The sequence below is a fragment of the Astatotilapia calliptera genome, chromosome 3 (assembly GCF_900246225.1).
Source record: "Astatotilapia calliptera chromosome 3, fAstCal1.2, whole genome shotgun sequence".
NCBI lineage: Eukaryota > Metazoa > Chordata > Actinopteri > Cichliformes > Cichlidae > Astatotilapia > Astatotilapia calliptera.
In genome coordinates, this window is record NC_039304.1 from 24,220,009 (window position 1) to 24,237,233 (window position 17,225).

At 39.1% G+C, this 17,225-nt stretch overlaps 1 protein-coding gene and 2 long non-coding RNA genes across 3 annotated transcripts; 2 read left to right on the forward strand and 1 right to left on the reverse strand.

Annotated features, from left to right (window-relative positions):
• Nucleotides 1–824: 824 nt before the first annotated feature.
• Nucleotides 825–3,740, reverse strand: LOC113019032 (GTPase IMAP family member 7-like). The gene is made up of 2 exons (XM_026162518.1): nucleotides 3,659–3,740; nucleotides 825–1,673 (listed from the first exon to the last, which is right to left on the reverse strand). Exons 1-2 carry the CDS (start codon nucleotides 3,663–3,665, stop codon nucleotides 856–858), a joined length of 825 nt encoding a protein of 274 aa, XP_026018303.1. The 5' UTR covers nucleotides 3,666–3,740; the 3' UTR covers nucleotides 825–855.
• A 2,789-nt stretch (nucleotides 3,741–6,529) lies between these two features.
• Nucleotides 6,530–8,522, forward strand: LOC113019034 (uncharacterized). The gene is made up of 3 exons (XR_003271915.1): nucleotides 6,530–6,562; nucleotides 7,637–7,728; nucleotides 8,454–8,522. It is a non-coding gene; the product is annotated as an uncharacterized LOC113019034 (long non-coding RNA).
• Nucleotides 8,523–8,579: 57 nt separating this feature from the next.
• LOC113019036 (uncharacterized) lies at nucleotides 8,580–10,051 on the forward strand. The gene is made up of 3 exons (XR_003271918.1): nucleotides 8,580–8,611; nucleotides 9,037–9,094; nucleotides 10,024–10,051. It is a non-coding gene; the product is annotated as an uncharacterized LOC113019036 (long non-coding RNA).
• Nucleotides 10,052–17,225: the final 7,174 nt, after the last annotated feature.

Consider the following 17,225-nt stretch of genomic DNA (forward strand, 5'->3'; position numbering starts at 1 on the left):
TGTCATGTGTGGAGATAAGACAGGCTTTTGCAATACAGCAAAAATATCTATCTATCTATCTATCTATCTATCCATCCATCCATCCGAAATAACTATTAGTGACCCACAGAAGAGATACTAATTATCTGTATGTAACCTGGGCAATATTCTAATTACACTTCATCCAAAATTTGAGGACCTCTTGCACCCTAAAGAACGAGCAAACCAACTAGTCCAACATGCATCTACAAGTCTTACTTTAAACTGCAGATAGCATACACTGAAGACTTCAGCTGGACCAAGACTGGAGGACGCTAAAGTCTTGTTGACGTCAGAGGTAAAAGGCTTCTTTTGATAAATGCTAATGATACACTGTGCTTTATTAGAAGAGCTGATTTTTTTACTAACACGCTTTTTAAAGATGAAGATTTATGTAGTCTTTAAATAATAATGTAAGACTGTTGTTTAAACTGTTTAAAATAAGTATAACTAGATATACTAGATAGACTCTTTTGACCTCCTTTAAAAGGTCAAAAGATTATTTCCATTTTTGTTCCTTTCTTGGTTTATGTGATCAACAAAAACAGTTTGTTTAAAGGTTCATTTTCTTAATAATGAATAAATAAACAGGTACATGTGTATACACCACATTAAGTAAAATGTTCAAATGTGATAAACAAAGATACAGAAAATATTTGGAAACACTGCATAGTTCAAACAATACTATGTTATTTAGTCGACCTGTTCATGACAATTCAAATCACTTGCGTGACACAAATCTACAATCGTATAAAATAAAATAAACACACAGAACAAAGTTCATGTAAAAATCTTTGTTCTTTCTTTTTCTCTCTCTGTGACATCAGTGTGTGTGTTTTACGTTGCAGTTGCTGCAGTGCTCTGCGATGTGGTCACACTTTTTAAAAAAAGCAGTGCACCAACGATCACAGCTACACCTACCAGGACTTTGACAGATTTTTTGGTTGTGTATTTGGTCAAAAGCCTGTAGACTCTGTGGAGAGAGGCTGATAATGATGATGGTTTACTGCGCTCTTCTTGTTGTCTCTGCCAGTCTTTCAGCATCTCAGTGGTGTAGCTGCCTCCTTCATTTTCCATCAGCATGTTCTCCATTGTGTTGACCAGCTGTGTCACCTGGAACTGGTTGTTCCTGTAATCGTCCTGCTGGTTTTTCCAGTACTTATTATCTACAACGTGGCACCGACCACCACACTTGTCTACCAGATCTTTCAGAGGCTTATTATTTGTGATGAACTCCTTGATGCTCATTCTGTCAGGTAACTGGTCACCATCCGTGAAGACAACTGTAGAATATTTAAATACATCTGCAGAAAAACACTCCTGCAGTTTCCTGATGACAGCCGTCTCCTGCTCTGTGAATTTCTCCACTCTGAGCACAATAATGAAAGCGTGAGGACCAGGAGGACACTTTGTGACACAGCTTTGTATCTCATGCTTCAGCTCCTGCTCTGAAAATCCTGGGCTAAAAAAACCAGGAGTGTCAATCAAAGTGAGATTTCTTCCAACGACAGATCCAGACTTTGCTTCACAAACATTTGCTTGTGAGTCTGAAAAATTTTGGACTTTGAACTCATTCCTTCCTAATATAGTGTTAGCCAGGCTGCTCTTCCCAGCTCCAGTTTTCCCCAGCAGGACGATCCTCGTTGTGTTTGGAACTAGAAGAAAAAAAGATTAGTTACACTTTTAACACTTGTCTGACTGTAGGCCTAATTGTGCTGTTTGTAAATTGTCTCCTTTATTGGTTTTTGATTCCTGTTTTTAGCAGATGGTGTCACTTAAAGTGAGTTCCAGTTTTGCAGCTCTGTGTTTTGGTTCCTGTTTAACTTTATTAAATATGTAAAAATTGTGTATGTTTCTGTTCTGTGTCTTGTGTACTGTTTGTTTGTGGCTGTTACACCCAAAATTCCCCTTGTGGGACAATTAAAGAATTATTCTATTCAATTATTCTTATTCCTGTCCACACGGCAACTTTCAGTTTTTGGTTGTTTTGTTTTATTTTTTCTTCCCACTGAGCTGTTTTGATAGATATATTTTCATTTAACACCACCTTTCACTCAAATAATTCACTAGTCTTACTGTCCCAGTGTGTTTTACCACCTACTAAAGCTCTTTACACACAGCGGAGTAATGATAACATCCTACCACACAACCAGAAGAAATCAAAACCATACTTACATGTAAGGTGTGACACACACAAAAACTATATTCGCGTTGCGAAAGGCATGTCCACAATGTTACACTCATTGTGGACATGCCTGGAAATGCAAGTATATTGGACAGAAATTCATAACTATATTCATCATGTAACTGAGATTACACTTGATGTTTCTCTGGGATGGTCTTTAGCCAAAGTGTTTAAAGCACTGAAGGTTTGGGTAGTAATGGCAATAATAATCGGACAAGTCTGTGTACGTCCTCAGTCGTCCAGCTCATGGTAGACTGAGAAACTTGGACAGCAAGCAGCTGGAGTTGTTATTTAATTATTGGAGCTAAAGAAGTCTCCTGGATTATTTATTTATTTTTTTTACTAAACTTACAGAAATCCAGTTGCTTTATTTTGCCAAGCTTCTAGGAATGATTGAAATGAATTCAAGAACGCTTCAAAGTGAAGTCATACATTTAAAAGAATTTATGTGTGGGTACAGAATGATGATGGATTGTATTTGACATTCAATTGTTTTATACAGATATATTCTTTATTTTATAAACTATTCAATGTCAATTGTTCTTTGATTTAGTTAACTACTTTTTGTTTAGATACAGACATGCTGGAGTACTGACTCTCTTTACATTAAGTTTTAATCTAAATAATAATTGCTTTTATTATTATATGTAAAGATTAACTAAAAATATATAAAGTTACATTAAAAAAAGGGACATTAGTAAAGGCTAATCAGGAAGAGGAAACATAAGGCAAAGCTCCACCAGCATTATTATTCCTGCAGCAACAGGTTAATATCAGTGGGCATAATAACCCCCCCCCTCCCCGCCCCCTCCACTATCTGTTTATCTATTCAACCATCTACTTATATTATTCATATTTAGATTATATTTACTTACTATACTTTAGGGTATACATAAAACACACTCTTACTTGTTTCTTCTGTTTTTCTATGTGCTTTTTTTGTCCAAATAAAGCTCACGTTTAAAAATGTGTTTACAATAATTTTCTACAATTTCTTTTACTTAAAATCTTAACTTACAAAATATAAAGGTTCATATTTTAGTGAAATGGTAAAAAAGTGGATTAATACCCCCCACCCCCACCCTCCAAAAAAAAAAAAATTATCTTCAGTGCTCCTCCTAAATGAAACACTTACTGCGCATCTAAGATGGCTGCCATAGCACACTGAGGAGAAATGAGCATAACCAAAGCGAGGAACATGTTTTAGCTAGGATGTCAAAACAGCCCACTGTGTAGCCTGTTAGCTATAACAGTATAAATAAGATTAGATATGGAGGAATGATTTAATGTTAATCATCCTTTGAGGTATGAACACATTTGCACTGCTTTAAGAAAGACTTGAAAATAATCAGACTGTTTACACTGGTGCTGAATGATACTACAGGCACTTGTATGCATGTCTGTGTACGTCTAAATTCATTGCTCAGTGCATAAAAAAGAAGTTAACCAACTTACCATCCATGATGAAGGTAATCAGCGGTAGTTTTGCCTGAAGCTTATAATTAATGGCAGACTGTGATGTCGGTGTTTCCTCTCTGCTGTCGGACTCTGACTGTAGTTCTGTTTCACTTTCTGTTTCTGTCTTAAGCTGCAATACACCAAAACAACAAGCAGTTGACGGGCTGTGTTTAAAAGTCTGTAGCTGTATGGAAACTTAAATTATGATTAGGCTACAAATTTTAAATTACAATTTTATTAAAGCAGAATTATTTTTTGTCATGCATATCTCTCCACTGGAAGTTAGCAAAGACTAAACTGTCTTCCTAAATAAATACTAACGAGAATAAATGTTTCAGTGATGCTCAGTTATTTGTAATTAATAAGTAATTAATTCAAAAATCTTAAAATAATGTTGGTTAATCTTTCCTCACAATTAAAAAAATTAAAAAATAAAAATGATTTGAAATAGAAAAATAATTGTCCACAATCATTCGATGTATATGAATGTGAGAGCAATATTTGGAAATACTCTGTCATGGTCCTGGGTCGTTGACACAGCGTTTTGTGTTTTGTGATTATTTTCCTCTGTTCTAGTTATTCTGTGTCCTCCCCCCTGGTGTCCGGTTCGGGTCCTAGATTTCCTGTTCTATTCTGAAGGTCTGTGTCTGTTGTCATTGTGTTCAGCTTGTGTCCTCCAGTCATCATGTGTATTCAGATCAGCTGTTCTTCCCTCCTGTGTGCGATTACCCGATTACCTTGTGTGTGTATATATAGTGGGTGTCGGTCTGTGTTCGTTGTCAGCTCGTCTGCGTTCATCTATGTATCGCTGCGTTCTATGGTGTTCCTGTCTCTGCGTCTCTCTGCCCCGCACCCCTTTTGTATGGTCTCAGGTTTGTCACTTAGTTTCTCCCAGTTTAGGTTTCCGTTTGTAATTACTCACGCTTCGTTGCCTGTTTTTGTCACTACTTTGTAAATAAACATCACTCGTATCATCAGTCACTGCTGCATTTTGGGTCCTCCTTTTCCTCCACACCACACGGCTCACTCCGCCAGCCGTGACATACTCAAAACAATGGTACAGGTACTTGTACTTTACTAATGAGTTCTTTTATAACAATTAATATTTTAATGTCTCAGAGGAAATATTACAGCTGTATTTATTACATAATACAGAGCGCCAAAAGGGATATTTGAGGGGAAAAAATTACGATGAACTCTTGCGAGATCTCACAAAAGTTTTGCAAGATCCTGAGTTAGAGATCCTGCTACTTTTTAATAACGGGTCTGTTTCTGTCCATTCAGGAATGAGAAGTGTCCACGGAGTAGACATGGAGGATTTAGAATGTTTCCTGTGGTCACGAGAGGTCTCACAAGAGGACATCACGCACACGCAACAAGACAAAGTATGTGTAAAATTCAGTAAGTGAAAGAACAAGATAGCATAAAACACTGGGGTTGAGAAGGCAATTGACTTGTAGAATAACAGAAGTCGTATATGCAAGCCTTTAATGTTAACTCTTGTAATTATGTTCAGGTTCATTAAACATGTTAAGTGCACATATGTTTTGAAATGTCATATTGTAATCTGTCTGTATTGTTACTATTCTAACGTGGACGAAGTCCTTCTGTCAACAAACTAAGTACAGCACGGATAAAGAGACTCTTCTGCAGAACCTAAGATATAAAATTGCAGCATGGAAAGTAAGATCAAAAACCAAAGGAGCGCTGTGTGGTCCATCAGGTGTGTTCCACAAGCAACGTGAAGGGATGGCGAGACAGTGAAATACTGCAGGAGAGAATACCTGCAGAAAAATTGACACTGTTGGCAAACTTTGTGAACAAACCAATTTGAAGCCCCTGAGATTTTACATGATGACAAGACGAAATATGGTCAACTTTTCAGTCCTCATCTGAGTGGATGAATATAGGGAAGATTTCTTCTTCACAGTGTTTTTGTGGTGAGGTGCGGAGATTGGCAGCAGCTGGTTCACTAAAACATGTCCCTCTAGTGAAAACATTGTTACGGGTTCAAATATTGAGGAGGGATACAGGAGGAATTCAAATCACAACACTGGTCCAGAAGGGTTAGGTCAAACGATGATTTTAATGAACACACGCGTGGAGAGATGAACACCGTCACACACTCAGCGTCGATCTCTCCCTAACAATACACAAGCAGTTGTTTTATATCATCAGGGTATTATTACGCCCCCTCTTGCGTTAAGCAAATACAATACATGCAGAAGTCAAAACCACAAACGTTCCGTTAGCGACTTTGACACAGTTTGAAAGAACATCTTCTTTGCCTCCAAGCCAGGTGCTTCCGGTAGCTCATCTCGCTCTCGCTTCTCCAAAACCTCAGAGGCATGCTCTGCAACAAAACTATCAATTCTGCCAACACGTTCTCACTCCCAACTCGTCAAACGTGTGACGCATGGTCAGGCTCCCTCTGCTGCACTTATGGACGCGCAGGTACCCCCCTTGCGTCGGGAATTGACGTGAAGGGTCCTCCGATTGAAGAGATTGCCGCGGAAGTGCCTGTTGTCGGTATATTTAGACATTTTCCAAATCACATTGTAGTGACGTATACAGAACACAATAAATTATATAATGTAAACAACTACCTGAAAAACAGGTAGAATGATACTTTTGTATCGTTTGTTGCATTTACGGAGGGAGTGATGTATGCTGGGTAATGGCACAGCTCGCTACTGGGTGACTTTATTCACCCGCTTCGGCTGTTATCAGTCCATACAATGGGCGTTATTAGCACAAATCAGTCCCATAGATATGGGCCATCTCCTGCTAGATTGTTCAGAAGGTTGTTCTCATCCATCCAGATGGAGGATCACTAACAGGAGCGTGGAAGACTCCAGAATCCACTCTGGCTGGAATCCGGTGGATATGCAGTGTTTACAGGTAAGACCATTTAAACGGACAGCATTTATAGAATGACTATTAAAAGTCAGCGAGTGTCAGTAATGTTAATGTGGTTATGTTAGTAATACACCGAGTGCTAATATAACAGCTTTAAGATGCATTTGTAGATATTATTACGCGTTTTACCGTCTTTATGGTGCTAGCTTAAAGTTACGGTGTAAACGTTAGCTTATATTGGAGTAAAGCTGTTACTGGTTAAACGATGTTAGCACAGAAATATTAGCTTCTGTCATGACTGATGAAGTTACTAGTTAATAAAGTTTCCAGTAAAGTGTTTAATGGCAGCCACAGACTGACAGCAAATATCTCGATTAGCTTCAGTGCATCTGTAATAAATATGTGCAAGTTTCAGTGCTTCATTTAAACTGTATGATACTTATACTGACCCAGGGTCAGTGTAAAATACAATCCTAGCTGTGTGAACAAAGCCTGGCTCCTTTAATCCTGCATGACAAACCTCAGGATGCAGGTTATTATTACTCTTTCCTGCTGGCACACCTGTCACACCTGAGAGTCAGCTAGAAACTTACAGTGACGTGGACATCATGCAAAGACTGCCAGACTCTGTAATACTGCAAATGATCAGTGACTCAGGTTATCACTAAACTTTAAACGGTACCTCTGTGTCTCTGTGTGCTGAACATTTAGGATTGAGTCAGGCTGCATTGACTGTGGGACTTTAATGTGTTAAAAGCAGGTTGAAGACGGCTCAGAAACATTTGAAGATTAAAATTTAGCATTATGGCTGCTGGTGGTTTGTAAAGCCTCTACTCAGCTGTATTTTTGTTACTAACTTATGTTTGTTGTTGTTTAACACAGATTTCAGAAGAGCAAATATATTTAATAGTTTAACTAGATTTCATTTGTCAGTGTGGGACTGCAGAGTCACCTGAAGAACTCATTTCATTCATTCTCCACATGATGTTCATTTACAGAAATGTTTCACAGGAACTGATTTCTCCCAAAGGTTGAACTAGTGTGTTTCCATAGATTACCTCTGTATGAATGTACTTCTTAAATGAAGGCAAGTGTTTGTCCTTTGTTGTTCCTCAGGTACAGTACGTGATATCAAGGGCAGGCGGTCAACACTGGGGGTAGACAAGAAGCAGACGTACTTCCAAGAGGGAGCTGCAGTGAGGTCAGAGGTCAGAATCTGAAACAGCTCAGGTTTATATTTTAGAGGTTATAAAAAATCAAAATGTATTTATAAAGAAACCTTTAAATAATAGTCATAATTATGATTATTATAAGAAATATCAAACATTTAAGTGGATTTTCTGTTACACATATCGTGTTAGCCCTGCAATAAACTGGCAGCCTGTCTTTGTCCTGTATCAGCTGGGATAGGCTTCATCCTCCCGCAGCCCTGAATTGGATGCATTGTATTCCAATTATGTAATCTGATCATTTACAAACGCAAGGTATCTAATCAAAATGTAAGTAATGATTATAAAATGGGAGAGCAGAAATAAGTTTGACATAAATGTAAATGTGTGAGCTGACATAGAGGACAGCTACATGTAGTCTGAAAAACCTTTGTTGTCAAGTTTGCAGGTCTATCAGCACGAGACATTCTTACATAGAAGAGACATTAAAGTCTCTGACTCAGTGAAGCATTATTGGTCCCGTCTGTTTGGATAAATATAGTAAGTTGATGTATGTCCATTTATTGACACATTTTCTTAAGTGCTTATCCAGTTCAGGATCACAGTGGAGCTGCAGCTGGATATGTTCAGTAAATAAACCTTACAAAAGTTAACAATAAACCTGCATCCATGTACGTTGTTGTCCACAGGATGAGAAAATCAAACTGGAAGACTGTGGAACATGTTAATAAATGTTTGTGTGTTTATGCCTGCGTCTTTCACAGGAGGCGCTGGAAGGTTTCCCTAATAGTTCCTGGTGAATCAAAGCAGAACCATAAAGGTTGCTGGACTGCATGATGCCCTTACCCCTGAGCAGCCATCCTGTTAAAGGAGGAACCAGTTAGAAGCTGTTTTCAAAGTAGCTGAGCAGATTTCATCTCAAGTAAGCGATTAACTGTTTGTTCATCTGTTCTGCCACTTAAAGAGCATTTAAGGACGTCTTTTGGGTGTCCAGTTGAATTAATTCTACTGGCTCTCATGGTCATTTGTTATTATAGACATATTTTTCATCTTCATCCAGCTATTTAGTAAATTCTATCTATTTAGTAATATCCGTCAGCTATAAAATGTAATATAAATATAAAAATATCTAAATATCTCCTGTCCTTTATATTTTAATGATGTAAGTCTGTTATCGTGTTACATTAGCATTCCTCACATATCAATGAGATGCTGTACAGTACAATCCTACTGACACAGCAGAGGGATAACGACGGCTATTCAACATCGTTACACGACACATTCGAGCTGCATGACGCAGACAAAGTGACTAAATCATCTTTTTGTGGTTTATTGTCTTCAAACCAGCAGACAAAGCCGATTGCAGAAGATGTCGGAGAAGAACTTCAGGCCGTGGACTGAAAAGGTATTTTTGTCTTGTTATCAAAAGACATTTGGAGTGACGGCTTCTGCAACTGGTTGTGCTAAAGTAAAGCTTACAGTCTAAGAAATCACAGTGTTGATATTCAGCACAAAGAGAAAAGCTCACTTGTTTGAATTTATTTACAATCATAGTTTTATAAATTCTGACTGTAAACAGCTTTTACAGCTCTGATATTGTTTGACACTCGATATCAGGTGATAGTGTTTAATTTAAAGGTTTCTGTGTCCCAATGAGCCATTTACACTGACCAGTGTCACTTTAACTGTAACACATTCATTATTTAGATTCAACAAAGAAATAACTGAATGTAAAAATGGCAGCCCACAGGCCAGGTTTATAGAGATATATGCATGCATTATGAAATTTATGTATCCCAGATAATTGTTATTCATCTAGTCATGGCAGACCTACCCCTTCCTCCCAAGTTAACTGCAACCCAAAAGAACTAGTGGGGCTATTTACACACTCACAACCAGTGTGGGGTAAAAAGAGCCACCAAAAAGCTGTCAGCCACAGATGTGCTAGAAGAGTTAGAAACTCTACTTATGGAGAAACTTTCTAAGTCTAACAGGGGACAGGTACTCCTGCCCAAATAACATGATATAACCCCACATACAGCCATAAAGTGAACCAAGTCATTTAGTTAAAGACAGCATGGGACCAAATGCATGTAACCAGCCTGCACCAACCTGGCATTTCTTCCTCCTGAATTAAATGAATGAATGGATGAAAGTTAAATGACTACAAACCTAAAGCCACTAGTTCCCACACTGGATCTCCCTGACACTGTGTGTTAACCGTATTTAGCTTGAATCAACAGTTGTAACAGGCTAAGATACGTGAGACACTGCATTGAATGATTGTTCCTGTCTTAATGGTTTCAGCTCAGATGTTCTGCTTTTTCCTTTCAGTAGATCAAAGCAGCTCGTGCTCCTTCTGCTTCCAATTTAGAAGAAGAAGAAGAAGAAGAAGGCTTCAGCGAAGTGGCGTTCACGGTCTCAGTGAACAGTCACGGTCACACACTGCATGTGGTTTTAAAAGCAACATGTCTGTTCACCACAACAATGGAGATGTGTAATATTAGTGCAGCTACGGTTTGTTCTTGAACATCAGTTCTGTTTTCTACTTTGATCACTTAGACCAAAAAAGTGTTGTTTTCAGATTCTTTCTTTTACATCTATAAACCACCTGCTCATTTTTTATTACAATTAGTTTCACATGAATGTTAGTGTTTCCTTTATGACCTTTTAATGCTTACACTACACTGTACACGTCTACATTAGAGACATTTCTGTTGACTCAGAGTTGTGAAATGTTCTTTTATTTGATACACAATATGAAGTTCATAATTTTCTTACAAATAAAACTCTAATGACAAACATGAACAGCTGTGCTTATTTCTGAGACATGAGTTTTTGAATGTGTTCATATTTAGACAGTGTGCATCTGTTTGCTGAAACTGTGATGGTGAACCTGAGGTGATGGTCAACAGAAGGCAAATATAAAACAATATTGAAGTAATGTCTTTACCCTCTGCAGCGTGTGGACGCTGTGCACGCAATCACCTTATTCACTGTAGTAAACGTGCACCGATAGCTCACGTGACTGACTGTCTCCATGGTTACATCGTATATTATTAGCTATGTAAACAGCTTCCATAGATACCGCCATAGCTCTCTGCAGCTGTAACACTTTCACACTTTGCAAATCATTTCACGATTTTGATAGTTATGAAGACAGAATATGTTTTTAAGGTCATGCTAGGCGGTTGCTATGGTGGTTGCTGTGGACTTGGCTGGACCGCGTCCGATTCCTGTTATTAGCTGTCCGCCGTAGGAAGGCTGCGTTCCATTTACAAGTAGTGACAGTCTGCCGCAACTCGAACTCAAACCCGCTTTGTTCTTTAATTATAGGCCTTTTATAGCCGTTCATGACACACACACACACACACACACACACACACACACACAAAGCACTTTGCCTCACCATGAGAATGGAACTTTACCTAAGCTAGCCTTTAAAATATCTGATATAGGATAGAAAAATGAAGCAACCAGAGATTTAATGATGAAGACTCTGGGTTCTGTAGTTGACGTTTTACAGTCCTGAATGACTCTTTGCATATGATTTATTGAAGAGGAGTGTAGAATGCACTTTACATTTAGACTGTTGCTTACAGTTAGACTGTCAGGGTGTACATTACCTTGTACTCAAGCATCCCAGGACAGAGCCCTGCCCCACCATGAGCCTGGGTGGATACGTGGTTATTAATATAAAAGGACCGATACTGAATATGAATATTTCATGAAAATTGAATTATAATACAAATTAGTAATAAGGGTTTCTCTGCGCCCTTATCTAACCCATACTTAAAGAGCTGCGGGTAGAGAGGGTGACAGGAGAGGATGGCACTGAAGAGAAGATGCTCGGTTTCTGGAGTCTCCTGGTCCTGTCAGTATTAGTAGGATGCATCTGCTGTGTCTTCTCGTGGATGCTCACCTACCTTGACTCGTTCCAGCCTGGTATGGATTTCCCAACACTGCGGACAGTGGCCCACATCAGAGACGTTTAATATTGATTACATATGTCTGAATTGCTAACCCTAACCCTAACCCTAGCTCAACAGACCACAATGCCCTGGACTGTCAGTATTATTACATGCTGATAGGTTTGTAGCTTGAACCCATCCGCTGGAACGTTGAAGACAATATAATTACACTGCTAAGCAAGACACAAATAGGCAAAGTTCTTCATGTTACTCGTGCACGGGAGAGACCGGACAGAGTGCCGTTCCTTCACTTGACCCCAGTTGCTCTCGTCCGTTCTCCCGTACCACTGTCCTTTTATTGAGGTTACATGAATATGCATAGGTTCATTAACATGTGACGTCTACATACAAACAAAGAGTACCTTGCCTGTGTGTGTGTGTGTGTGTGTGTGTGTGTGTGTGTGGGGGGGGGGGGGGGGGGGGGTACTGCTGATCAAAGGGTCATAAAAGCACACAAGCAAACATCCTTGGTCAGGAAGAGGGTAGACCCCCCCTCATCCTAGATAACACAGTAAGGAAGTCCAGCAGTTCATTTATACACAAAAAGCACTTAGACTAAAACAGACGTAACTACGTTAATCCTCCCATAAAACAATAAGAGAAGGTATGACCTCTCTCATGCTCCCAGGATGTAGGTGTGGAATGCACACCAAGCCTCTGTAGCCTGTTAAAGATCACACAACTTATCACTACACAATTGATTATACACCTCTAAGCATCTATGGTTAAATATTTCTAAGCATAAATGACAATCAACAATACAAAACCTAACATTCCCCCCTTTTTGACCTTTATGCTTGAAAAGTTCCCAGTCATAGAATACCTCATGTCAGACAGTTTCAATGCAAACATTTTTATACTCAGCATATGTCAAATCACCCTAAATTACTGTAAAAGTTACACAGTTTAATAAATGTATTAGCAGTTATCCCATTCATTGAGCTCATCTCATGGCAAACTGCATCTTACGAGCAACCAAAGAAATTGTTAATTTAATAGTGAAACTAAGAAAGTAACATTTTCAAAAACATCTCAGCTTGGTGATGCTTCCTCCGGGTGTGCAAATCACATGTCTCTCTGCAGAGTGGTTTGAGTTCTGCAGGGCGTCATAATGTCTCTTCCAGTTGTTTCATTGTCCATAGGACCAGAGTCCAAATGTATGTAGAATAAACATTCAAACATACCAGTTAGTGTTGTTGTTTGTCAACATGGGTCTCAGCTATTTCCAAAGCTGCAGACCTCTCAGCACTCTAGTTTTATGGCCTCCACCAACCCCCATCACCTCATTCAAGCCTCCGTCCTGTGAGGGGGATATTTATGACTCCTTAATTGTCCACGCTCTGCAGAGAAACACCTCTGTGGAAAGGGTGCAGGGTTCAGTTGTCTTACTGCTGTTATGATCCCAGCAGCCTTCAGAGTGTCATCGTATGCACATAGGAAACTGCTGTCATCACCACCATAGCTTCTGGTTCCTGTGCTTTCACAGAATCATGATGTCATCCTCGAACTCCTTCTGCGCTGTCGATGGAGCTTGGCACGCTCCCCTCATCCCACGAGTTTTCATGTTCCAACGCTGCTGAAGGTTTAAGGCAGAGCACATCGTACACCTTAGTTGTCTTCCTCAGCGTCAATATTGAATCTTTCATTTTATTTAAAATCTCCTGGAAGCTCAGTAGCACAGCTCTCTGTGTGATGTCTGCTGTGCTGAAGATGATCTCTGATCCTCCTGAAGCCTCTCTCCTGGCCTCAGCTCCCATCTTGTGGACGATCCTCTCCTCTATTTTGCAGGCAGTTTCATGGTCCTTGCTGTGGCTCCAAGGTCTGATCTCATGATGGGCCCCAACCAGCTTGACCTTTGACCTCAACCACTGCCTGGGCTATGCCTGGAATGTTTCTCGCTTCTCACTGCTGCACCTGTATTTCAGAAAGACTTCTATGTGGAGAGCATGTCAACAATCATCAAACCACATTCTTTAGTTCAGTGAACTTCACTTATAGGCCATCAAAGCCTCATCTGAACATGGATGCACCACTTGCATAGGTTTTATACTTGTAAATAAACGGCTAATCACACAAATCACTGCAACAATAATAGTAAACATTGTTTAATGTTAATCCTTGGACTCCACCTCTTGACGCATGGACACTCCCATGCGTCAACTCACCAAACCTGGATCCCTGTCTTAAAGAAAAAGATTAGCTAGATCATGTCCCAGGCAACATCAGGGCATCTCCTCTGGAGTAGCTCCGTAACCCTGCAATAAAAGATGTTAGTGTGTCTTGCAATATTAAGTTTGCTTAACACCTGGCTCTCCCAGGAGCCTGCATACACACCATCATGGCCTGGAAAGCAAAATCTGGAAGTAAAATCAAACTTCATACCTGTAAACAATTGTATCATAAGAGTAATAAGCATTCAACATCAGCAAGACAAGTGTCATGTGCAGGTTTTCTCAAATCAGTAAACTACAATTATTTTCATAAGTCGCCTCAGACATGGATCATCCCATGTACTCTGTTAACATTAATGTAATCAGTGACTTCTCTTAAGCAAAGTCACTCCACTCATATATTATTATTATTATGGGTTCAAAAGTGGCCAGCAAATGAGCCCATAATAAACTATTCCATAAATACCATAATCTCTTATTTGTTTTACTCATGTCACTTGTCCGCTTCAGCTGAATCTTCTAAACACAGTCTCAGAAAAACAAACATTAGCAATACACATTGACTATCCTGGTGGGCAGGCGTCGGCCATCCACATTCCAGAGGTGCCATAAAACACCATAATGTTAACACTCGCTGTGGAAAAAGTAACACTGGTCTCATCACAGTATGTCTCAAACTATATTAATTTCTCCATCAACATATAGCCTGTAACTACAGTTTTCTTCACACATAAACCCAGAAATCTTGTAGTAGAGAAACATTAGCCAGTATTCCTATAAATCACATGATCAAACACATGAAGAACCGTAATGCTGTAAAAACCAAAATGCAAATGTTAGCGCTTGCGCAGGCGTATGCATACTTTGTCACAGTTATCTCTGTGAGCACACAAGCTAGTGAATGACACACACATAGTAAATTCACAGACACAGAAAATGGCATTTAAAATGTTAAATCATCACGCAACCTCGAGTGTTGCTGTCATCGTTCTGCTCCTGTAAAGGGAAGCACACACAGACTCATCTGCACCCCTGCCAGGCGGGGGTCAACTTCACACAGTCGTGTTACATCAGTAAAGTCTTGTCAGCTTTTGTCAGCTTTTACCAGTCAGTCAGTTTTGTTTTCCTTTCACTCACTCATTCATGCATTCATTCTTTCTTTCTTTGCTGATAGTGGAACCTATCGTCGCATTTAGTTTCCACTCTCAGCAAAATGACGTCATTTCAAAAAGAAAAAGAAGAACTTTAGTTTGGATTACATCGCTGAATCCTTTTGGACTGGGACTGTCATTTAATAATTGTCCCAAATAAGTGGCTTTCTCCAGAACCCATTTAAATGTGGAGAAACTCACTTGGCACAATTTTCTCGACGACGTGTAGCGCTTTTAATTCCCGACGTGCAGATCTGCTTAAAGAACAGAGATTATCAAACAAAACTTTCAGTGCACTGTGAAAGTATCAAAATAAAAAGGCCTTGTTAAGTCATGACACAAACTCCTCATCTCAGGAGGGTAAATCATACCATTAGCATGGTTTATCATACCATCATACTAATCGGCAGGCTCAACTTCACAACAAAAGAAAAATCATCAGCTAGATTCACTCCAAACCAACCATCAGCTGCACAACACACAACATAACCCTAATGTCATATTAGCTATGAGTTTAATTACCAGGTCTGTGCTCTTCACTCATTTAGGCCACAGATCTATTTTATTCAATTTTCCTTTTCCCTTCATCATAAAACATGTGACATGCTCTCATGCACTTCACAAAAGACGTTTGTTCTGACGTATTCAGAGTTGTGTATCTAAATACAGGATTCACTCGCACATCAAAGCAGGAAACTCAGTGTTTTAGAGTTTCCACTCAACACACAACACACTCCAACACATCTCATTCACTCGTGCTAGAATTCAATCACCTGTCATTAATCTAAGAACGATCAACTAATTTGCATATCAGCTATTAACCCACTAGGATGACAGGACGACAAAAATGCATGTTCAAAATAGTATCACAAAAGACAATTTCCCTCATACAGTAAATTACTTATGCTGCCTCAATCAAGCAGGAAGCATCTCCCAATTTACTATATCAACAACTAAATTTATTGTCTGATCACTGGTTGGTCAAACCAGAATCTTTTTTCCCACAAAAGTTAAATTGTTGTCCTGCAACCTAGAGAGTCTTTTTTTTTTTTTTTGGATAAATTCAGTATTTGATAACAAGTGTCTGCTAAATTGACACTATTTTAACACTGATGAAAGATAACAAGCTAATTTTCATTACATGTGTTTGTGTTATTAGGCAGGTCTAATGCATGTCTGTGGAGCTGCATCTCCAGCAGAGCATGTTCTTAAAGCTGCCTTTCCTACACATTTCTCTGCTATTATTTAATCATTTCTTAACTAATGTGCTATGAGTCTTCATGAGTCATTTTGTGTTTGGAATTGTTAGTAGGGTTAATGCATGTTCTGCTTGTGTGTGTGTGATTTTGTATATGTTTCTATTTTCGCAATGTTTCAGACTCCGTCTCAATTTTCCAACTTAAGCAGTCAGTTTTCTTTTCCCAGGTTTTTTTTTTTTACCCCAAATTTTAATTTCCCACATTAAATAACAAAATTTGTGTTCTCACCACTCTCACTCTATTGTCATCTCACTCTGTTGTCCTCTCCCACTTTAACAGTCCACAGCCGACAGTTATCCTTCAGCTTTGTCCTGTGTTCCACTGTCTCTTCTTGCCATTTTACTCCACAGGTGGCAAATGTCAAACTCCAACTGTTCAGTTCTCCTCAAAAGTTTTCTTCACATGCACAGTGAAGTTTCAGCTTGTTGTAGACACAGTGCCATTCATCCGATCAGTCAGGATGATGGGTTTGCTCTTCTTCTTTGATGCTGTCTGTCCACATTGCTGCTGCTTTGCTGGGACTCTTTGCTCAGGACTTGCTGCTGTCTCTTTATCTGCCATGTTATTGCTCTTTGGAGCTGCATTCCTCAGGGAGGAGTGAGCACTTGCTTGTGAGGTTGAGAGACACATGGCGCTGTAAATAAGTCAGCCAGAAACTTGGCCTGCATGTTTCCAATGATGTTAAACTATAACTTTCTTCCGACCGCTGCATGTGGAAAATTGATTCAGGTCTGCTTTTCACCTGAAAGTGACAAACTAAGACATGTTCATTATTATCATCACTGCTTAACCAACACACATCTCTCTCTCTCTCTCTGTTTTTGTGAACAATCCTTTCTTAAAAGCAGAAAATGAAATTATAGTTGTTTTTTTTTTTTTTTGGTTGATCAACACAAAACCTTTTTCCTATGATTATTTTTTTTCTACAATATAAATTCTCCCTCTTATTCACTCTTTTTTTTTTTTTTTACAATAGCTGGCGAC